Source organism: Geotrypetes seraphini, chromosome 4 (genome assembly GCF_902459505.1).
Source record: "Geotrypetes seraphini chromosome 4, aGeoSer1.1, whole genome shotgun sequence".
NCBI classification, from domain to species: domain Eukaryota; kingdom Metazoa; phylum Chordata; class Amphibia; order Gymnophiona; family Dermophiidae; genus Geotrypetes; species Geotrypetes seraphini.
This window is the reverse complement of record NC_047087.1, coordinates 172,149,792-172,174,171: the sequence shown is the minus strand read 5'-3', so window position 1 is coordinate 172,174,171 and position 24,380 is coordinate 172,149,792. Positions and strand designations below refer to the sequence as shown.

The following is a 24,380-nucleotide window of genomic DNA, read 5'->3' as shown; positions in this document are numbered from 1 at the left end:
GTTAAAATATTATTTAATTTTTTGTAAAAGGACTCTTGAAAATAAACTGGTAACATACTCATTTGGTAACAAACTATAGGCAAAATCATCATCTTTACTGTTTGCACTCTCCCCCACCAAGAAATATGCAAAGGATTCCATTGCTCACACAATTCTGTAACTTTTAGTAATAAGGATTTTTCATTTACCTTCATTGTTTCTTCCAATGTACTTTTTATCCAAATTCCTAAATATTTTATTCCATCTTTCTTCCAACTAAACTGAAACGAATCAAATAAGCCTTTTATACAATGTACATTTAGTGGAAGAATTTCTGATTTATTCCAATTTATTTTATAACCTGAAAATTTTCCAAATTTATCAATCAAATCCAATAAATGTGGAATGGTTGACTCCGGATTTCTCAAATGAATCAAAATATCATCTGCATAAGCAGAAATTTTATATTCCCGACCTGCATAAGGAATACCTTCTATCTCCTTTGATTGTTGAATAGCTAAAAGTAGAGGTTCCAAAACAATATCAAATAACAAAGGAGATAATGGACAACCCTGTCTAACTCCCCTTTCTAAAAAGAACCTTTCTGAAAAAGTATTATTTATATATAATCTAGCAGATGGGGAGCTATACAGGGATTGAATCATTTGTATAAATCGAGAACCAATACCAAACCAATCCATTGCTTGATACATAAAAGTCCATTCTACCCGATCAAATGCTTTCTCTGCATCTAAAGAAACAGAGAAAGCCGGATCTTTCATATCCTTTGTTAAATGTAAAATATGAAAAGCTAATCTGGTGTTATTTGAAGAATGTCTTTGAGCAACAAAACCTGTTTGATGCATACCAATAATATAAGGGAGAGCCTTATTCAAACGCAAAGCCAATATTTTAGCTAACAATTTCCCATCAACATTAATCAAAGAAATAGGCCTATAGTTTGAAACCAACATGGGATCTCTGTTTGGCTTAGGCAAAACTATTGTTAAAGCTTCTGCCATAGTACCTGTAATACAACCTTTATTTAGTTGAAACTGATATAATTTGAAAAGATGGGGTAACAAAATAGTTTGAAAAGAGTTAAAAAATTCTACCGTATATCCATCACTTCCTGGAGCGGATCCAACTCTAAGGGACTTTAAAGCCCTCTGAATTTCTTTTTGTGTTATAGGTGCTTCGAGATTTTCTTTCATATGATCAGGAACTTTAGGGCCATTAATCAACTTTAAAAATTCAAAACCATCTTTCTCTTTATTAAAATAATGCTCAGAAGAATACAAGCTTTCATAAAATTTCAAAAATTGTTGTAAAATATTTTTAATTTGAGAATGAATTATTCCATTATCATCTGAAATAGCCATTATATTAGCTTTCCTTTTTTTTGCTTTTAAATAGTTAGCTAGTAATCTTCCCGCCTTATTTGAGGTTCCATAATACAATGCCTTATAGGACACAAACTCCTTTCTAGCCAATTGTGATGATATCTCATTGTATCTAAATTTTACTTTTAGCAAATTCTGATAAATACTTTGTTCCCATTTTTCCTTTAATTTAATTTCCAATTTTCTAATATTTTGTTCTAAAATTAAAAAATCTTTATTTAGTTGTTTTCTAACATATGCTGAGTACGAAATTATGTGTCCTCTAAAGGTAGCTTTAAAGGCATCCCATAAAATTTCCTGAGACATTTCTTCTGATTCATTAAACTGAAAAAATTCACTTATTTTTAACTTAAATTTTTCTATAAAATTGGAATCTGCTAGCAATGTATTATTAAACCTCCAAACAGGTCTATTATTTTCTTGTTCATCTATCTCAAAATCAATCCAAATACCCCCATGAACTGAAAGTATAATTGAATCTATATTCGCCTTCTTAACCTTCTGTACTAAATTATCTGAAACGAAAAAATAATCAATTCTAGAAATTGATTTGTGAACATGGGAATAAAATGAAAATTCCTGATCATTGAAATGAAAAATCCTCCAAATATCTTTTAAACCACAAGAATTTATCAAATTATCTAATCCTAAAGATTTTAAAATTTTACTAGGCTTTTTATCTAAAATAGGGTCCATTACTGCATTAAAGTCCCCTGCCAAAATTAAATTGGAGGAAGATGATGGTAAAATTATTTGTTGAAGGTTTTTAAAAAACTCAGATTGATTCAAATTAGGTGCATAGATATTGAACAGTATCAAGGTATCTTTCCCTGAGCTCATTTTTACTTGGACCCATCTTCCGAAAGGATCCATAGATAACATAGTAAAAGTAGCCATACATTTTTTATGTATCAAGATAGCCACGCCAGCTTTTTTGCCTACAGCAGGGGCAAAAAAACACTGTTTAATCCAACCCCCTTCCAGCTTACTTGATTCTAATGCAGATAAATGAGTTTCTTGCAGGAAATAAATATCTGCTCCCTGTCTTTTAAGAAAAGATAAGGCTTTCTTTTTCTTTATAGGGTGATTGAGTCCATTAACATTCAACGAATACATTTTAAAATACATTTATATTTATATTTATTTTAAGGAACCAAAGAAAATGACCTGAAAAGATTTTAATTCTTATATATAAATTATCCCAATTACACATCCAATTACCCTCCCTTAAAACCCCTATATACCCTCCCACACCCATCCCCCATAACAAATATAAGTGAATGACAGCACACATAAAGACCAGGAAATCGAAAGAAATCCCCAACCAGCAAACTATCAATTCATACTATAATATGCGAATACATAGAAAACCATGGACAACTGAAGGCGAGCCAACATGGCTTCTGCAAGGGAAGGTCATGCCTCACGAACTTGCTATACTTCTTTGAAGGAATAAACAGCCAGATGGATAAGGGGGAATCCATAGACATCATTTACCTTGACTTCCAAAAAGCCTTCGACAAGGTACCTCATGAACGGCTACTTAAAAAGCTGTGGTACCACGGGGTGCAAGGGGATATCTACCGATGGATCAAACACTGGTTGGCTGGCAGGAAGCAGAGGGTTGGAGTAAAAGGCCAATACTCTGACTGGCAATGGGTCACGAGCGGAGTTCCACAAGGGTCAGTGCTGGGACCTCTACTGTTCAACATATTTATTAATGATCTGGAGGCAGGGACAAAATGTGAGATTATCAAATTTGCTGATGACACCAAACTCTGCAGCAGGGTTAGAAACACGGAAGACTGTGAAGATCTGCAAAAGGACCTAACGAAACTGGAAGACTGGGCAAAAAAGTGGCAAATGAGTTTTAACGTAGAAAAATGCAAGGTCATGCATGTAGGGAAAAAGAACCCGATGTTCAGCTACAAAATGGGGGGAACACTGCTAGGGGTGAGTAACCTTGAAAGGGACCTGGGGGTGATGGTCGACACATCACTGAAACCATCGGCGCAATGTGCGACAGCCTCAAAGAAAGCAAACAGAATGCTGGGCATCATCAAAAAAGGTATTACAACCAGGACGAAGGAAGTCATCATGCCGCTGTATCGCGCAATGGTGCGCCCGCACCTGGAGTACTGTGTTCAATACTGGTCACCGTACCTCAAGAAGGACATGGCGATACTCGAGGGAGTGCAGAGGAGGGCGACTAAACTAATAAATGGTATGGAAAATTTTTCATACGCTGACAGGTTAAAAATGCTGGGGCTGTTCTCCCTGGAGAAGAGGAGACTTAGAGGGGACATGATAGAAACCTTCAAAATCCTTAAGGGCATAGAGAAAGTAAATAAGGACAGATTTTTCAAACTGTGGGGAGCCACAAGCACTAGGGGTCACTCAGAGAAACTGAAAGGGGACAGGTTTAAAACAAATGCTAGGAAGTTCTTTTTTACCCAGAGGGTGGTGGACACATGGAACGCGCTTCCAGAGAATGTGATAGGCCAGAACTCTGTACAGGGGTTCAAGGAGGGTTTGGATAGGTTCCTGGAGGATAAGGAGATAGAGGGGTACAGATATAACTAGAGGTAGTTTATAGAAATAGGCAGAAACTAGAGGTAGTTTATAGAAATAGGCAGAAACCACTTCACAGGTCACGGACCTGATGGGCCACCGCGGGAGCGGACCGCTGGGCAAGATGGACCTCGGTCTGACCCAGTGGAGGCAACTTCTTATGTTCTTATGTTAATAAAATCTTAAAATAATGAATTAAATTAAAATCATTACTTAAAATTACCATAAAATGAAATCTTGAAAATAATAAATTATATTATATAACTAATATCATTTTTCATTATAGACATTAAAACTTATTATATAAAATTTCCAACTTATCCAAACAAAACAAACATCACAAAAATTAATAAATACCAAATATAAAAAACTAAATGAATAAATAAATTAATGTTTATGATTAATAGATACCCAATAAAATATTAAAATAATAAATATTGAAATATGAAATGTTAAAATGAATATATTAAATTATATAATTTATATTATCTAAAATTAGAGACAGTAGAAATTATTATATAAAATTATCATCCTATTCAACCAAAACGTAACAAATTTAGAAAAATTAATAAATATTAAAAATGAAGACTAAATGATTAAATAAAATGATTATTACTAGATATCCAGAATATAAATGAACATTAAAATAATAAAAATTCCAAATCTTCCCAACCTTTAAAATTCATATCCATTCATTCCCTCATTATAAATTTTATAATAAAATAAAAACCTAAAATCAGCAAACAAAGAACATATAAGAATAAATATATATAAATACTAAATACTTGTCACACTAGAAGAAAATCATATCTAAAGATAAAAGTAATCCATTTCTCAACTTATAAAAGATTCAAATCATCTTTACTAAACACTAATGTTACAGCTAGAGGATAAAAATAAAATAAAAATAAAACTCATATCTCTATATTATTTATGTTATTATGGAAGTATCTGCCATAATATTAAAAAAGATATATAAATTATAATTAATAAATCAAATAAACATCTATCATCTGTTAATCCATAACATCAGAAAAAATATAATTAGATTTCAAAAAATTGATGACCAGAACAAAATTTCCAGGACAAGCTTGTCAAATCAATATTAGGTTTCATAAGAAGTTGCAAAACCACAGAACCAGTCGACCTCAAAGACTTGTTATATCCCCAGGAAAGTCAGTCTTGTTAAAACCACAGGAAAGACAACAGAAAAAATGCTCAAAAAATTAATAGAACTTTGTAAAAAAAAGTCTTTCTTCAGGACTCTTCCTTTGAATGTTAAAATGCCTTGTTATATCCCCAGGAAAGTCAGTCTTGTTAAAACCACAGGAAAGACAACAGAAAAAATGCTCAAAAAATTAATAGAACTTTGTAAAAAAAAGTCTTTCTTCAGGACTCTTCCTTTGAATGTTAAAATGCCTTGTTATATCCCCAGGAAAGTCAGTCTTGTTAAAACCACAGGAAAGACAACAGAAAAAATGCTCAAAAAATTAATAGAACTTTGTAAAAAAAAGTCTTTCTTCAGGACTCTTCCTTTGAATGTTAAAATGCCTTGTTATATCCCCAGGAAAGTCAGTCTTGTTAAAACCACAGGAAAGACAACAGAAAAAATGCTCAAAAAATTAATAGAACTTTGTAAAAAAAAGTCTTTCTTCAGGACTCTTCCTTTGAATGTTAAAATGCCTTGTTATATCCCCAGAAAAGTCAGTCTTGTTAAAACCACAGGAAAGACAACAGAAAAAATGCTCAAAAAATTAATAGAACTTTGTAAAAAAAAGTATTTCTTCAGGACTCTTCCTTTGAATGTTAAAATGCTTCAATGAAATTACAATTCAGGCAAATTAAAAGTCTCGTATTATATGATGAAGTTGTAATAGCAGTTAAAACATTTCTGCTACAAACTAGTTTGGATTGAACTAGTTTGGATTCAAACAAATTGAAGAAGTTAGTAACAAATCATAGCAGTTTTTGTTTAAATCTTGGATAGTATCCTATTCCATACAATTTTCACAGCCTTCAATATATTGTTGAAGTTTAACAGGATCATCATATTTTATAGTATGATTATCATGAGTTACCCTCATGTAAGCAGGATAAAAGAGACCATATCTTGCCCCTAATTGCTGTAATTGGGGTCTCAATAATAAAAACTGTTTTCTTTTTTCAGCTGTTTTTGGGGCAAAATCAGGAAGAAACATAAGAGCTGAATTTTTATATTCTATTTTCTTTTTTTCTTTGGCAAGCCGCAAAATTTCAATTGCATGCTGAAATCTGAGAAGTTTTAATATTATAGGTCTTGGTCTAGGCTGCCCATTTAACTGCCTCACAGGAATTCTGTGTGCACGTTCTATTTCAAACGGAAACTTTGTTGAAATTGAAAATAAATTTGGCAGCAAATTTTCTAAAAAGGTGACACAGTCTTTTTCTTCCGATCCTTCAGCCATCCCAAGGATCCTAACATTACATCTACGAGAGTAATTCTCATAAGCTTCCATACGTTTTTGCAGGTCCTTAAGCTCAGCGTGATCTTTTTTGCACTGCCTCTGGTCCACTTCCATTTTCTCAATTCGGGACTCTAACTGATCCACCCTTCGATTAGATATCTCCAGCTGCTTAGTAACAGTAGAAATCTCCTCTCTCATAGCTGCCATATTTTCTGCGTTATCTTTTAACATTAATTTAATCACCCGAAGTTCCTCCAGAATATCCACCGATACAGGATCTGCACTCTCTTTCGGTAAGGGAACTTGAGCAGCTATTACCGACTCAGGCTTCAATCTCTTTGCTTTAACTCCGGTAGAAAAATAATTTTCTAGTTTTGTTTGTTTTAATGAAGCCATTTCAGCACTTTCTTTAAATTTTTTTTTAAAATAAACTAATAATATATTCAAAAATAACTGCTGAGTATGAGGAGCTCTTCAATCAGCCAGCCATTCTATTGCACTGACATTCCAGATATTGTGCATGTGTAATATGCACAGCATCTATGCCCATTAAAAAAAAAAAAGGTTAAGACAGATAAGCGACTAGTCTTGACCAGTCGCTTTTTTTTGGATCACTAAAAGCGATCACTTTTTTAGTGCATCGGGAAGCCATATTAGAGCATCAATCACTCTACTAGTATACATGGCATTTTAATATTAATCAGCTCATTTGCATGGTCAGATTGGAGAATGAGTGATCGTGCAGAAAACCAGGCGATGAGCCATTTTCAGCATCAGGTCAGCAAATGCGATCGTCACTAAAACTGTTAAAACAAGCTTATTGACGATTGCTAACTCTAGTGCATCTGGGCCAGCGACCATTAAAACTTGCATTTCTGGAGGTATAGTTAAGTTTTTGTTGCCACCTCAGCTGAATAACACCTGCTAAAATGGTCAACCTCCACCCTTATCCAACAAGTCTGCAGTGAAGAAAGAGCACCAAAAAAACAAAAAGAAACTGCAGAAGGAGTGTACAAGGTACAGGAATTTTTATTAAAAGTCAATAAAAGTCAATGAAAAATTATAATCCAAAGAATGGCTCTCAAATACATGAAGTCCAGACTCAGAATACTGCTATATGCCTCATTTTTTGTTTTTTAAAAAAAGGGAGTATATTACTCCTTTCTATTTGAAACTCTATTGGTTACCGATAAGAGTCTAGAATTTTGTTTAAATTTTCTTGTATTTGTTATAAATCAGTTTCTGGATCGTCACCAGGTTATCTTGTGCCTCATTTTTCCTTGAGTCATGCTAATAAAATCACAAGTAGAGTACACTTGTTTACATATTCTTCCTTAAAATCCTGTTGTTATAAGAAGTTCTTTGAGAGAACCCTCTAATTTCAAGCCGCTAAATTGAATTCATGGCTTGGAAAAATTATGCTTGAGGTCTCTTCCTATTTTGATTTTAGAAAACTGTTAAAGACACAACTGTTTGACAGGTTGGTATCTTAACGCATTGTTATTTCTTAACAAGTCTTCTTAGATTTTTCCGATGTCCTTTTACCTTTATTATATGTATCAATTTTGCTGGTTAGACTGATTTTTTAACTTTATTCTTTTTAAACTGTAACCAGTTTAGATTCTGCTGATATTTTATTTGTATTTTATGCATTATTTTTATCGCCTGTTAAGCTGGTATTTTAACTGTACTCTCTTTTACTCTTTGATGTATTTTATCTGCATTATATTATAAATGCATTTTGGTTTTTGGTTTTATTTTAAGTTTCCAGCATTCTAATTTGTTATATCTCATCTGTATTGCATGTACTAGCTCAGTTTGTTGTGAACCGCCTAGAACTTTTTTGGTATGGCGGTATATAAGAATAAAATTCTTCTTCTTCAGGGGTCCGAGATGTATTAGGCTGCACTAATGGAGAACAATGTGGAGTACAACAGTGTTGCGTAATAATCCTTAAAATTTGTGGATAGCAGACAACGCTTCTATTGGACTGACCCTCAGTGTGAACAAAAGATGCAATGTCACCTCAGGAACAACTATAGAAAAATAGACAAATATAGTGCAAAAGCAGATGTATAGTCTCAAAACTGATACATTTTGATCACTAAATTGAAAATAAAATAATTTTTCATACCTTTGTTGTCTGGTGATTTCATGAGTTTCTGGTTGCAATTCCTTCTGACTGTGCATCCAATATTTCTTTCTCTCTTCTTCCTGCATGCTTCCTCTCCTCCAGACCTCATTCCATTCTCCAACAAACATCTCTCTCTTTCCCTCCATGAGTCCAACTTTTCTTCCTCTCTCCTCCACCCCTATTGGTAACATGTCTCCCTCTTTCTCTCTCTCACTGTCCATCTGTCTTGAGAAACCCACCCCCACTACTGCCATATCCAAGATTTCTCCCTCTCTCATCCCCTAGATCATGTGCAGAATTTTTCACCACTGCCCACCAGTCCCATGGCCATTTTGCCTTCTATCACCCTTCTCCAACACTATGCCACATTTCTCCCTCCATCCTATGTCCAACATTCGTCCCCCTTGCATCCCCTTCAATCTGTTCCTCTGGTCCCTTCTCCACCATCATATCCAACATTTCTCCCTCTCATCCTCCCATGCATCAAGTTTATTAAAAATTTGTTCTACACGCAATGTCAAATACTTCAATGCGGATGACAATTTAAAATTAGGAAACAAACAATAAAACAACTTTATACAAATAAACATACAGTGTATACGTACAAACAATTACCAGTACAAAAAGAAAGGAGGGTGAACTACAATCTTTAAAGAAAATAGAGATACATTTAGGGGAAAAAACAACTGGAGGGTAATAAAAATAATCTTGAAAGCATGGCTAAGCCTAGAGGAGAAGGTAAATGAGATTGCGACCTATATGTAAACTCTGATTAAAATTAGGTATTAGAGCATATGCATTAATGATAGATGAATTATGCTATCTATGTCTCAAATGCGTCCTTATACCTCTCTCTCTCTCTATGTCCAATTTCCTTTCTTTCTTTCCACATGTGCACCATCTCTTTCCCTCTCACGCACACTCAGTCCCAACAATTCTCCCTTTCTATTTCCTTCTTCCCTTGTGTCCCAAGTTCATGCTCCCTTCCTTCTGTGTCCTGAATTCGTGACAACCTCCCTGCCTTTGTCCCAAAATCGTGCTTTTCCCATGACACAATGCGCTCCTCCCTCCCCTTCTCCCTTTGTCCCACAATCATGACCTCTCTCTCCCTTACGTGTTTACAGGGCTACATTTGCTTCTTTCTTTCTTTTTTTTTTTATTTATATAAATTTAATTATTACAATATCAGATGATACCAGGAAAAAAAGGATTCTTACACAAAATTTAAACAATATTTATACATACAAACAAAATTCCTTTCCAAGCCCACAATAATGGATGAATCAAGAACCAATTCTTAGTTTTCTTCTTATTTTTTGTATAAAAAATTGGTAGCATGTCTCCCCATTATTGTGGGCTTGGAAAGGAATTTTGTTTGTATGTATAAGTATTGTTTAAATTTTGTGTAAGAATCCACTCGCTTCTTTCATGGCCGCCAGATGGGCTCCTCCTTCCTGCCTTCACTCGCACTTGTTTGCAGGCAGACGCAGGCAGCGGCTCTTACACGCTGCACGTGGCTGACCCATAAACCTTCCCCCCGATGTCAGCTCTGACGTTGGAGAAAAGGCTTCCAGGTTAGTCACTGCAGTGTGCAAAGAGATGCTGCCGTGTTCCTGCAACAAGAGCCTGGAAGGAGGTAAATGGGATTCCCTCTGACGTCAGCTCTGACATTGTAGGGAAGCCTTCTGGGTCAGCTTCAGCAGAGAGGGACAGGCAGAAATTAAGGCAAGGGATCCCCAGCAGCGGCTTCTTTCAGCAGAGGGGGGTGGGCACCGGTAGTACGTGTACCCCTAAGGGTAGGCATACCGCATGTTGAGAAACACTTTGCTAGCAGAGGGAGGAGTTAAGACTTCAATCATCTGAAGCTTTATACAGTGCCTGGTTGCTAAGGATGCTTAAAACCCACTGGTCCTGGAATAAAGGGGGATTGTACAAGAACAAACTTTGTCCCCGTGCCATTTTCTATCACTTATCCCATTCTTCAAAATTTCCTTTGACGTACAGTGAATTTCAGACCCCAACAATCTCTCTTCCCTGGACCCATCTTCGCCACTCCCCATAAGGTAGGAGAGGAGATTTAGTCCACCATTGGAGGCTCTCTGGTCAAGGGCCTCCCCTGACCCCAAGTCTAAACTAGGCACCTCAGCTCAGGAAAGCTCTCAAACAGAGCCTCCAGTATGATCTGGACTCTTCTACCGTCTCCCTGGTGGCTCCCCTATTATCTTCCTGATCTCACATAAAACATCCTGGTGATCCAAATGGACCCTCTCAACCTACAATGCTCACTTGCTCTTGCCTGTGGCGAAAACATGGTGGTGCATGATTCTTAGCAGTGTGTTGGCACACATCACTAGTAATCAGTCTGTCAAATAAAGGATTGCTTCCTTTATTTGGGAAGTATCACCTTATTTGGCAGATTAACCTCTAGCAATGTATCCCAATACATCACTAGGGCTAAGGTGCAATATGCTGTGATCTGCCGGATGCAGAAGCGAACAGGTTTTTCTTCTTCCTCCCAACCATTAGAGATTGGTAGGGGAGGAGTTGGACCAACAGGTATTATTTTATGGGGTCAGGGCAAAGGGGAGTGAAGGATTTAGAAGCCCACAGGGGTCACAAGAGTTCATGGGTGAATACAGCTGCACCATTTTGCTCTCACACTGCGTCTTTACTCCAGTCCTGAGCTGCTGTAAAGATTCATTGCTAAAGAAGAGTAAAGAACCACTCAAGATTTTAGTGCAGTTTTTACACTGAGAGTCATTTTTAATTCAGTGATTTCCAAGCCTGCTACACTATCCTTTAGCACAGTGGTTCTCAACCCTGTCCTCAGGGTCCCCCAGCCATTTGGGTTTTCAGGATATGCCTAATGAATATGCATGAGACATATGTGCATGCCTGTCTCCTCCATAATATGCAAATCTCTCTCATGTATATTCATTAGGGATATCCTGAAAACCCGACTGGCTGGGGGTCCCCCAGCACAGGGTGAAAACCACTGCTTTAGCACAGTATTGTTATGATTTTTTTGTACTAAAAATTCTTATTGCATCAGGAGTAAGATTAGCACAGGAAAATCAAGAGTAAATCTCTGTGCTAAAGGATAGATTTGCTTACTCCATTGGGGCCTGTATATTTAAAAGCATGAGGAAGAAGACATTATAAATACAAGCTCAAAAGATATTGTGCACATCTAATATAATAAAGAGCTAGCCGCGCATGCGCACTCCTATTTGCGTGTTCCATGCGCTGTAGGTCTGTGGCGAAGGAGTGTGCATGCGCGCTAATACGTCACCAGCACAAGCTGGACCGCAGCCAGACGACGATCTCCGTTCCTCCTGCCGCCGCCGATCTCCATTCCTTCTTTGCCGCCCACCCCCTTCTCTTCCCGCGGGCCCAAATGGCGATTCCAGCAGCATGTGCATCAGTCTTCACACGCTGCTTCGGGCCCTTCTACTGCCCTGATTTGCTCTGCCGCGTCTCTGATGATGTCATCAGGGACGTGCCAGAGTAAATCAGGGCAGTAGAAGGACCCGAAGCAGCGTGTGGAGACTGATGCAAGCGCTGCTGGAATCACCACGTTTGTAGTCCGGACCGCGGGAAGGGAAAGGGGGGGTAGAGGAAATGCTAATGCTGCTGCACAGGGAACTGGTGGGGGGGGAGGGAAATGGAGGGGGAGGGAATGCTGCTTTGGACAGACAGACAGAGAGAGGAAGGGAAACACAAAGAAAATAAGAAAGACACAGGGGCAGGTGCACAGGGAACTGGTGTGGGGGGAGGGAAATGGAGGGGCATGGAATGCTGCTTTGGACAGACAGACAGAGGGAGGAAGGGAGACAGAAAGAAAAGAAGAAAGACACAGGGGCAGGGAGATACACAGAAAGACAGACAGGCAAAGGCGGCCAGGGACAGAGACAGACAGAAAGGACAGCGGGAGCCGCGTCAGGAGGGGTGCGGGATGCGGCAGTGGGAACTTTTCCAATGGGTGCAACTGGGTGGCTGTCGGGAACCTTTGATCAGGGGCAGAGCAAGGTAAGAGTATCATAGGGATAAGAAGGAGGAGGGGGGATAAAAAAGGAAGGGATGCCTACTGCTGGACAGGGGGAGAAGGAAAGAGATGCTGATGGACAGGGGAGGTGAAGAAAAAGGAACGGAGGACTAATGTTGGACAGGGGGAGAAGGAAAGAGGTGCTGCTGGACAGGGGGGAGGTAAAACAAAGGGAGAAGGGCTGCTGCTGCATAAGGAGAGCAGTGAAGGGGTGGTGGTGGACACAGGGGAGGTAAAAGGAAGGGAAAATGGACAGGGGGAGCAGGCAAGGGGTGGTGATGGACAGCCAAGGAAAAAGAAAGGCAGAAAGAAAGAAAGTGGCTAAGGAGAGAGAGAGAAAGAAATAAAGACAGACACACACACATATGTTCTAGCACCCATTAATGTAACGGGCTTAAAGACTAGTTCTACAATATACTTGTGTTTAGACTGTCATCCCATTGGCTGTATGTTCACCTGTAGATGGGAACAGTTTAAACCAGTGTTTCCCAACCCTATTCTGGAGGACCACCAGCCAGTCAGGTTTTCAGGATAGCCCTAATGAATATGCATGAGCAGATTTGCATGCCTGTCTCCTCCATTATATGCAAATCTCTCTCATACATATTCATTAGGGTTATCCCAAAAACCCGACTGGCTATTGGTCCTCCAGGACAGGGTTGGGAAACATTGGTTTAAACAAAAGAGAGAGGCATTGAAGAAGGCTCTCCTGTTCTAACCCTGAGGGCCTCAGTTTTATGCCCTTCAGATCTTTCCTGTCTCCTTAATTTCAGCCTTAACATAGAAACATGATGACAGATAAAGGCCAAATGGCCCATCTAGTCTGCACATCCGCAGTAACCATTATCTCTTTCTCTCTCAAAGAGATCCCATGTGCCTATCCCAGGCCCTTTTGAATTCAGACACAGTCTCTGGCTCCACCACCTCTTCTGGGAGACTGTTCCATGCATCTACCACCCTTTCTGTAAAAAAGTATTTCTTTAGATTACTCAAGAGCCTATCACTTCTTAATTTTATCCTACGCCCTCTCATTGCAGTTTCCTTTCAGACACTTCTCTGAAGTCTTATTCATCTTGTCTAAATAATTCATTGTAACTTTAACTATTGTCCACAATAATGATTGTAACTTTAACTATTATTTAACAGCGTTCCTTTTCTTTTATTCTTTTTAATTGTAAATCACTTTGACTTGTCCTACAAATTAAGCAATATATCACAATTTTGATAAATGATAATACATAATTTTTGTATATCATCATTACCAAAAAGCTCTTGATGGTTCACAGTCATTCTATTATCTGACAACCTTAATTTCTACTGATTTTCACTACTACACTATGGCAGAAGAGTTTTCACTATGAAAGCAGGGCAAACAGCACTAGTTGAAAGGTTACAAGATAAATTGGAGCACAAAAGAAGGCAGAAAACAAAAATAAGTACTGTAATTGCTAAGTTTGCTGGAAAATGTTTCCTTTCCTCTCTATGAATAAAGAGCAGATAGCCTCACCAGAAATGTCAATCCGAGCCGGACATTCTGCCACTACCCAGTGGCCAATGGGAGGAAATTCCACCTGTCCAACAATTACAAACTGGAATGCTGACATCACAGCCTGGTGAATCAAGATCTGCTCTGCTCCTTCATAGTGTCGGGCTGCTCTTACCAAGAGAGAAGGCCTGAAATACCAAGAAACAAAAAGATAAAAACAGGAGGCGTAAGGAGATTAGAGGCCATACCCATGCCTCACAAATTGTACAGGAGACAGTATTATAACTGCATGAACATGGACCATCAAATGAGACAATTAGAAAGGAAATGGAGAAATAAAATCCATCTAATGAATTGAAAACCAGTTGCCAAGAACTCACTTGGTATTATCATACAAAAATTTAAAAAAAAAAAAAAATTTATCAATAAAAAAATGAAAGAGGAGGTTAATAACTATTTAAAATAGTTTTTGAGCTTACCTCTTCTCTATATTTTGAGGTACTTAAGGGTTCTTTTATTAAGGTGCGCGAACTGATTTAGCGCATGCTAAATGCTACGACATCCATTATAGGCTGATTTTACGAAGGTGCGCTAGCGTTTGTAGCGCACACACCGGATTAGTGTGCGCTATAGCGCGTGCTAGCTGAAAAACTACTGCCTGCTCAAGAGGAAGCGGTAACGGCTAGCTCTATTCCACGCGTTAAGGCCCTAATGCACCTTCGTAAAAGGAGCCCATAATGGATGTCGTAGCATTTAGTACGTGCTAAATCGTTCGCGCACATTAATAAAAGGACCCTTTAATGTATCTTTGACTGTGGTGGGTTTTCTGATTTCTTTGAAAAGAAAGATATCTGACCTAATTTTAGCTATTAATTCATCTAAGGATTTAAACAAGGTCGGTTATTTATTAACTAGACCAATTGTAGTTTCTCGTGTAGAAATTTAGGAAGAATGTTTTGAGGTGTCTGAATAAATGGAATCCAAATTCCTTCAAAGAATTAATTCTTCATCTAGTGCTTTAGACAACATTCTTTTTCCTAATAATTATTAGACAATGTAGCAAAGAGTTTTTGTCATTTATGACATATTTGATTAATCTTTCCTTAAAAGGGCAGTGATCACTCCAGTTTTGGAAAAAAAGGGAAAAATACTGAAGAAGGCTACTTAAGTTTTCATCTCCATTTCTAATTTATCTTTACTAAGCAAATTATTGGAAATGTTTGTGCAAGATCAACTTGGAGAAAATCCAAGTTTTGCACTAGCGGTCAATCAAGTTATAGACCAGTGTCTCTCAAGCTGTGTGCCATGGCACAGTGATGTGCCCTGAAGAAATTCCGGTTGTGCCACAAGAGATTCTATAATTTTTAACTTTATTTTTAAAAAACTTCCTTTCATAAGTATACACTAGAATAGTTTATAATAAGTTCCTGTAAACCTTCTTTATACTAAGTTCCTGTAACCCTTACTATGGAACTCCTTCTTTATACCAGTTCCTGTAACCGTGCCGAGCTCCACAATTGTGGAGAAGATGCAGTATACAAACTTAAGGTTTAGTTTAGTTACTTTAGTTTAGATATGTATGTTGCATACACAAGAGTCTGTCAATGTTACGAGAATCTGTGTGTGTAAGGATACAACTGCCCATACAAGCATCATTCTTTAATGTGATTGGTCCTTGAAAACTAATAACAAGTAATTTCAGCTTTATTTTTTATGCAGTAGTTATCCTAACTTGAGCAACAAAGCAATCAAGGCTTTGTTACCATTTGGATCTTCTTATCTTAGTGACCTTGGATTTTCAGCTCTGACAGAAATTAAATTGGAAAAAAAGAGAACGACTGCAGATGGTGGATGATGAAATGCATGTTTGCTTGTCGACTATTGAACTGCATTTTGAGTTAATTTGTACTCAAAAATAAGCATATCCATTGCATTGATTAGGAAATCTATTCTATCTACTTTAGTTTTATCATTGTTACAATTACACATACATAGCTTAAAGAACTTAAATAACTCTCAAATTTAATTTTTTGTTGGTTTTCCAATTTTATAATTTCAATAATAACAGGCTGCAAAAAAAACAAAAAATACATTTGCACCGTTTAGTGTGCCAGAGCTAAAAAAGTTAGAGAGACACTGTTATAGACAAAAACATCGGACTAAATCTGTTTTGCTACCTATAATTCATGAGATACAGGGAGTCCCAATTTATGAACGTCTGACTTATGTCAGAGTCATACTTATGAACGTGAAGACTGCCTGTACACAATAACTGAAAAGGCAGTCTCCATCCTTTCTCACCACCCTAGCCCATTTACCTTTTCTTTAAGTCACCGGCAGCAGCTCCATATGCTGCACAGGTTGGGGTGGGAGGGAGGGAGGTACAGTCAGGATCTGTTGCTCAGGCTGGGGTTGTGGGAAGGGAGGGGGACAGTCTACTGAATGGGCTGGGGGAAGGAGGGAAAGAGAGAGACTATATACTGTGCATTTATATACCATCTGTACACTATGTACAGATTCTCACATGATCTGAGTTACATACAAATTTGATTTAAGAACAGTTTAAAAAAAGGAACTTGTTCTTAACCCAGGGACTGCAGATCAGGGTTTTGATGCCCTTTGGATATAGATTTATTTGAGTACCACCTTTGATAATGTGTACCATCATAAGCTGTTGGATTTATTGAGAAGCTGAGGCCTTAGTCAACACTACTGAAGTAACAACCTGACCAGTTGTTCACAGATGGTAGTTTGGAATCAAGAGATTTCCCTGCCAAAAAAGTTGGTTAGAGGAGTTCCTCAGGGGTCACTTCTTTCCCCTTTATTGTTAAATTTACATTTAGTTCCTTTGGTAAGACTATTGGAGAATTTAGACTTGTTTTCATTTTTTTTTTTTTTTTTTTTCTGATGATAATCAGAAATTTACATTAAATTACATTGTTAAATTTACATTTAGTTCCTTTGGTAAGACTATTGGAGAATTTAGACTTGTTTTCATTTTTTTTTTTTTTTTTTTTTTTCTGATGGTCATCCTCATGAATCACAACCAGTAGGATAACATCACTGAACTTAATCGGAAATTGGATGGTTTGGGAAAATGGTTAAGCAACCATGAATTTTGAATGTAGGAAAATTTGCGGTCATGTGGATTTCCCACAAGTCTAATCCACTAGTATTAAAGCCAACTTTACAAAGCAAACAATTTATAATTGTCCATGATTTTGTTACTTTGGGTTTTCACTGTCATGATCTGCTGAAATTTAACTTACAAATTAATGATGTGGTCAAGTCTTGCTATTTCCATCTGAGAATGATTCACTAACTAAAACCACTATTGAGCAGATCAAATTTAATGAAATTTGTGTGTGCTCTTATAACATGCAGATTGGATTACTGTAATTTATTATTTCAAGGTCTGACTCAGATTAGTATGAAGAGGCTACAATTAGTTCAAAACACTGCAGCTCGCCTCATTTCTGGGGAAAAAGAGAACTGAACATACACCAATTTTGGCTGAACTACACTAGTTGCCAGTACCAGCAAGAATATGAGTGGCCACTGAAAAGTTCTCAGCCTAACCAAGAAGAGAATGATTTGGAGCCATGAAACGTACAAGTTATTCCACACATTTCTTGACATTTTGTTTCATTTCATGAGAGGGGACATGATACAGACTTATAAAATCATGAAAGGCATAGAGAAGGTGGAGAGGGGCAGATTCTTTAGACTAGCAGGGGCAACTAAAACAAGAGGTCACTCAGAAAAACTGAGAGGAGACAGATTCATAACGAATGCAAGGACCCACTCAGCAGGTGGTAGACACCTGGAACGCGCTTCCCGGAGAGGTGATAAGCCAGAGTACAATTCTGGGGTTCAAAAAGGGACTGGATGACTTCCTGGAAGCGAAAGGAATAACAGGGTACAGATAGAGGTTTACCTCAAAGGACACTGAGCAAATAGGGTATGGACATTTTAGGTTAGGTAGGGAACACTTTCAGGTCATGGACCTGGAGGGCCGCCGCGGGAGTTGACTGCCGGGCACGATGGACCCCTGGTCTGACCCGGCAGAGGCAATGCTTATGTTCTTATGTTCATATCATTGAAATGAAAAGTGTCAAGAAAAATGTGGAATAACTTGTACGTTTCATGGCTCCAAATCATTCTCTTCTTGGTTTGCGCTGAGGACTTTTCAGCAGCCTCTCGTACATTTCAAAATTTTATTTTAAGTATTTTTTTTTTTTTTTGAAAGTTTTATTGAATTCTACAATGAAAAGGTGTGACACATACACACAATTCTCATGCACCATTCTGACTTCATATGCAACTTCTTTAAATTAGTCCCCTTATTTCCTTACTCCTGCTAATCTATCTTATTTATCTATATGCTCCATCTTTGTTTATACCCTATGCTGCCTATTAAAATGTGTTACAATATATTAGGTTGACATTGTATTGTAGCATACCATGCCCTACTTTGATTATAATTTGAATATTTTTACTGTCTATTGCTTAAGTTTCACTTATTCTTGCTATACACCACCTTGAGTAAATTCCTTTCAAAAAGACAGTAAAAAATCCTAATATATAAATAAAGTTATCTCAGTTTAAATTGTCTTCCACTATCAACTGTGTATTTATTATTCTGGTTCTAAATTGTGGAATTCTTTGCCAGAGGAAATTAGAAGCTCAAGTAGTTATTTGATGTTTCACAAAGCCCTTAAAAAGTGCCCTTTTCCAGTTTTGACACTGATGCTCTATTTAATACTACCCTAAGAACAAAAGAATTGCCATACTGGGACAGACCAAAGGTCTATCAAGCCCGGTATCCTATTTCCAACAGTAGTCAACCCAGTCCCAAGTACCTAGAAATTCTGTGGCACTTTTTTTTTCATATGAAAATATTCAATTCCATTCATATAAGTGAGATTAAGATTCCAAGTTAAAAAAAAAAAAAAAACAACTTGCTATTGCATTGGCCGGGAATCGAACCCGGGCCTCCCGCGTGGCAGGCGAGAATTCTACCACTGAACCACCAATGCTTCAGCTATTAGCATTTTTGCAAACAGCTGTCTAAATCTTTGCTTTGAGGCCCATACTCATGGATATGCTTACAGTTTGCCACATCAGCAGCAGGGGTTGAGTTTCAGGGACAGAGCTTTCTGTCAGAAAATTAATAAAAGAAACATAAAAAAAGAATCAAGGAATTAAAATAGAGGCTAGAAAAAGAAATTTACTAAGCTCAGAGAAAAAGACAATAAAGAAATGATCAACAAGAATCATTTTTAATTAGTATTGAAATTAAGCAAATAGGCCCCAGAGGGATATGCAAATATTCCCCTCTCACATACAAACAACCAGGAACATGAAGTATGGAATATAAGTAAAATAGGTTTCATAAACCATCAGGGCAGGATTAAAGGGTAGGCCAAGTAAGCATGTGCCTTGGGCCCAAAGAGTTCAGGCGGACCCGGAATGCTGCTTGCTCCGATAACGTCGGCATACCTGTCTCCGGACCTAGCTCCAGATGTCTAAATACTGCCATCCCCTGCTGCCTTCATTATTTAGTTGAAATCTGTTTTTTATTAAGAAACAAACCATACAGCAACAAATTCAAACAGCAGACAAGAATTCAAGTAAAGAAGACAAGGCTCCCCCTCCCCCAAGAGGATTGGACTCTGATGTCCTCTCGGCCAAACCCATGGCCTTCAAAAGGTCTCAGGCAGTAATTCCTACATGCTGCCCACAGCTGACCCAGAAGCCTTTCCTCTGATGCTGAGATTTGTTGTTAGAGGGAAAGAAGCTGGGTCAGCTATGGGCAGCATGTAGGAACCACTGCCCACAGCCTTTTGAAGACTGTGAGTCTGGCTGCATTGAATAATGAAAAAGGAAGGAGAGGTGCTATTTAGACTTCTGGAGCTGGGCTCATAGGTACACTCTCGCAGGAGGGGGGAGCAGGTTCAGAGGGCCACCAAACAATTAATCCTGCTCAGTAAACCATTATTTAAATATTATCATCAGAAATAGTATTGGTACCCTTACATTATTCCAATTTTCCCTCTCATCTCTCACCTGCTTCCTCTCTCTGACATACTTTCTGAATTTTAACACACTGTATAACTTAAGTCAAAGATATGAGAATAATTCTTTATATGAAAATGTACTTGCAGTTTGCAGACAAGTCAAACTCTGGCCCACGGGCCAAATCTGGCCCGCAGTGCATTAAAAGTTGGCTCGCCAGACATTTACTTTTTTTGCTTTAATCTGGCCTGCCGACATGAACCGCTGCTGCTGCTCTGACGTACGGGATCACGTCTATTTCTTCCCTTCCTGTTCAAAGCAGCCTGCTGAGGATTGCTGGCCAGCTGTAGCAAACATCGCAGGCCGCTGTCAACCTCGGTAGCACATTCCCTCTGACACAATCCCGTACATCAGAGGAGGGGCAGGATTGTGGCAGAGGGAACATGCTACTGAGGTCGACGGCGGCCTGTGAGGTTCACTACAGCCGGCCAGCAATCCTCAGCAGGCTACTTTGAAGAGGAGACCAGGAAGCTGGGATGGAGGGAGGGTAGGAACGGTGGGCCCAATCGGAAGGTGAGACCGGGAAGAAGAAGAGGGAAAAGAACCAAGAAGTTAATTTGCCACTACTGAGGTATTGATAATAAAGTTTGCAGGAGACTCAAGGGCCAGATCCTGATGCCAAACATTGGTTATGGGAGCAACAAGAAAACCAAACATGTTTACCATCAGTATTCCATACTTTTCTGGTGCACATCAGGGAGCTCAAGGTGCTCGTGATGAGTAACAGGTCCTGTTGTGTAGAAATTGCCCACAGTGTTTATTCCAAGAACTACAAGAACATTGTAGAGAGGACAGCTTGCAATAAAGACCACAAATCTCAATGCCAAACTTCAGAGTGAAGAGAATGAGTGGATGTTATAAAGAACACATGCCAGGCTGGGTCCTCCACTGGAACAGATGCCATTAGCAGCAGAGGAGATGGAAGGGAAGGGAGAGGGTGTGGTGGATGAAGGGGTGGGGAAGAAATAAAACAGAGGCGAGGGAGAGAGATGGTGGACATGGGATGGAGAGAGGGAAGGAACAGAAAGGAAGAGAAGTTGGACACAAGGAATGGTGTGGAGGGGGGGGGGGATAGAGATACTGAATAGGAGGGTAGTTGAGAAGAGAATGTGAGAGATGGTGAACCCTGGGGTGGTGGGGAAGGAGGGAGAAATGCTGGATGAAAGGGTAGTTGAGAAAAGGAGAGATGGTAGATCTGGGGATTGTGGGATCCATTGCTGCAGCTGCGGGGATGGAGATGAAAAAAAGGAAAGATGCCAGACCTCCAGGGGAGGGAAGGGAAATGAAAGGGGAGGACAGAGATGGAAGATGGATGGTTAGCACCGAGAACGAAGAAAACAACAAATAGGCAAGAGACCCTGGCAAGCGAGTTATTAGAAGACAACCAGAGCCTGGGACCAACAAAAGGTAGAAAAAATAATTTTATTTTCTGTTTTGTGATTAAATTATGTCAGATTTGAAATGTGTATCCTGCTAGAGCTGGTGTTAGATAGTGAGCGTGAACTAGGACCTAACAGAGAGAGGAAAAGTCTTTTTTATTTATTTTGTTTACACTACAGAGCCAGCGTTGGATTGGAGACGTTGTAACCCTATACTTCTACTAAGACTAAGCCTTAGTCACTTAGGGGTCCTTTTATTAAGGTACACATTTAGTGTACCTTAATAAAAGGACCTTTAACTGTCTTAATAAAAAATTCGGCCCGCGACTTAACTTTTTTCAGGTTTTGGCCCCTTAAGGGATTGAGTTTGACACCCCTGCGTTAGAGCAACATATTCCCATATTCAATTAAGAATTGTCCCCCCTATATGCTGTGAGCATTGTGTAATAATACTGGCATTGAGGTGGAGAGGGAGCGTTCACATCTGCAATTTCCACCTTTGCAATTGTAAGCTATAGAGCAAGGGTTTTTAACCTTTATTGAGGACCCCCACCTCTTGAACTGAACAATGAAACACTCTCACCCCTTCCTAAACTCATTTCCACTAGTGACTACTTACAGCTACATATTTTCCTGGGTTAATTGATAATATGTTGCAAACTCACACTAGTAATTAACAGTAGTAGCAGTACAAGGGGCTACCGAAAAGTTCTCAGCCCAACCAAGATGTGTGTAATAACTTGTAAGCAGTGGCATACCTAGCATATGTGACACCCGGGGCCCATCATTTTTTGACACCCCCCCAATCTGTATGAAAAACATGATTTTTAGTAACAAGCCACATGTCACACATGAGTACTTAGGAAAAGGCAGCATCTTACATACTGCAGTGAGCAGTACAACATCAATACACCCATTGTAAAACTAAACAAGCCAGACTAGTACAGATCAATCCTGCAGTCAATCCTAACAAAAAAACATGTCTTTCGAACACACAGAACACAGAAAACACCTTCGCCTAGTATGGAATATGTCATCACAAACTAACCCCTCCCCCTTTTACAAAACTGTAGTGTGAATTTTAGCCACGGTGGTAACAGCTCTGATGCTCATAGAATTCTGAGCATCAGAGCTGCTACCACCACGGCTGGCGCTAAAAAACGCTCCACAGTTTTGTAAAAGGGGGGATAAAATAGAAATACAGTACATAGACAAAGGTTAAATTGAACCAGTAAGAAGCTGGACTCTGCATACATTGCACCACAGAAACAGTGACACATGTCTCCTAAAGCAATAAATAAATACAAATTTTTTTTCTACCTTTGTCTTCTGTGGTTCTGCTTTCCTCATCTTCTTGTAACTCTCTTCCTTCCATTCATTGTCTGCTGTCTCTCTTCCCCTATATGGCAAATTCTCTCCTTCTATGCCCCTTCCAGAAACTGTATGCCTCCCCCTTCCATCTCTCCTTTCACCCCCATTGGTCTGGAATCTCTCTCCTCTCCTTCCCTCTCCCACATCTCTCCTCTGCAATCCCTTTTCTTTTTTTCCCTCATTTTCCTTTTCTGCATCTGTCTAGATTACGTTCTTACTACCCTCTCATCAATGTCCTTTACTGTCTACCTAAAGCTTGCCACCTCTTTCCCTCACCTCTCCAGTGTTTCCCTAACTCAATCCTTTTCTCCCCATCATGTGCCCTCCTTTTATTTATCCCCTCCTTCCATGATGTACCCTCTTTCTCCAACCCTTCCATCTAGTACCTTCTCTCTCTGTCCACTTCCATTCAGCATCTGCTCCTCTCTTTCTCCTCCCATTTCCTTCCTGCATTTGCTCCCTTATCTATCCCATCTGCACTTCCATCCAGCATAGGCTCCCCAATGTCTGCCCTTTCTCTCGCCATCCACCCCTCTTCAATCAGCATCTGCCCCCTTTCTCTCCCTCCAATATCCTTCCCCCTTATGTCTCTCCCCTTTCTCTGTACATCAATTCTATCAGCACCACCCTTCCATACCACTCTGCCCCCACCACTCTTCCATTCCAGCAATCCTGCTCCTTTCTCTCCCTTCATGCAGCAAGGTCCCACGATGATTGTAGCTGCCTGCTGCCAGTCTACCCCACTCTGACATACTTGCTCTGGAGTGGACTCAGCAGCCGCATACTGGAAGGTCCCGCGATGACTCATCTGCTGACTCTGCTCCAGAAGAAGTAAGTTACGTCAGAGGGGGTGGACCCGGCAGATGCAGGGAGTTGTGGCAAAGTCCCGCAATGACTGCGTCTGCTGGGTCCACCCCCTCCGACGTAACTTACTTCTTCCGGAGCAGAGCTGGCAGACGAGTCAGCGCAGGACCTTCCTGCACCTCAGCACAGCTGCCAACTCTGCTGCAGCGAAAGTAAGTCAGAGGTAATGTGACCATTTATTTTTTTCATCACTGCCTGGCTGGCCCAGAACGTCCTCTCTGACGTCAGAATTGACGTCGGAAAAACCCGGCGGGAGGAGGTAGCATCATAGCGGCGTGGCCGTGGGAAAGGAAGGGCAGGAAGACCCAGAACTGGCCGGCTGTGCACCCCCCCAAGCCATGCACTCGGGGTAGACCGCCCCCCCCTTTGGTAATAGAAACATAGAAACATAGAAGATGACGGCAGAAAAGGGCTACAGCCCATCAAGTCTGCCCACTCTGCTTACCCACCCCCTGTCTATGCCCTAATGACCCAATTTCCTTATCTTGACCCTCGTAGGGATCCCACATGGGTATCCCATTTATTCTTAAAGTCTGGCACGCTGTCTGCCTCGATCACCTGCACTGGAAGCTTGTTCCAATGATCAACCACTCTCTCTGTGAAGAAATACTTTCTGGTGTCGCTAT

General features: G+C 39.4%; 1 protein-coding gene and 1 non-coding gene across 9 annotated transcripts in view; both read right to left on the bottom strand.

Annotated features, from left to right (window-relative positions):
• Nucleotides 1-24,380, bottom strand: part of FCSK (fucose kinase) — a 218,248-nt gene that overhangs the window by 20,059 nt on the left and 173,809 nt on the right. For all 8 annotated transcript variants that reach the window (XR_004539276.1, XM_033942656.1, XM_033942651.1 and 5 more), the window contains exon 17: nt 14,084-14,250. Coding sequence is in view for 7 of the 8 variants with exons in the window: in XM_033942656.1 (XP_033798547.1) it covers nt 14,084-14,250 (167 nt within the window). In the remaining variant the exon portion in view is untranslated. The remainder of the gene's footprint in view (nt 1-14,083; nt 14,251-24,380) is intronic.
• Nucleotides 19,031-19,101, bottom strand: TRNAG-GCC. The gene has a single exon. It is a non-coding gene; the product is annotated as a tRNA-Gly (tRNA).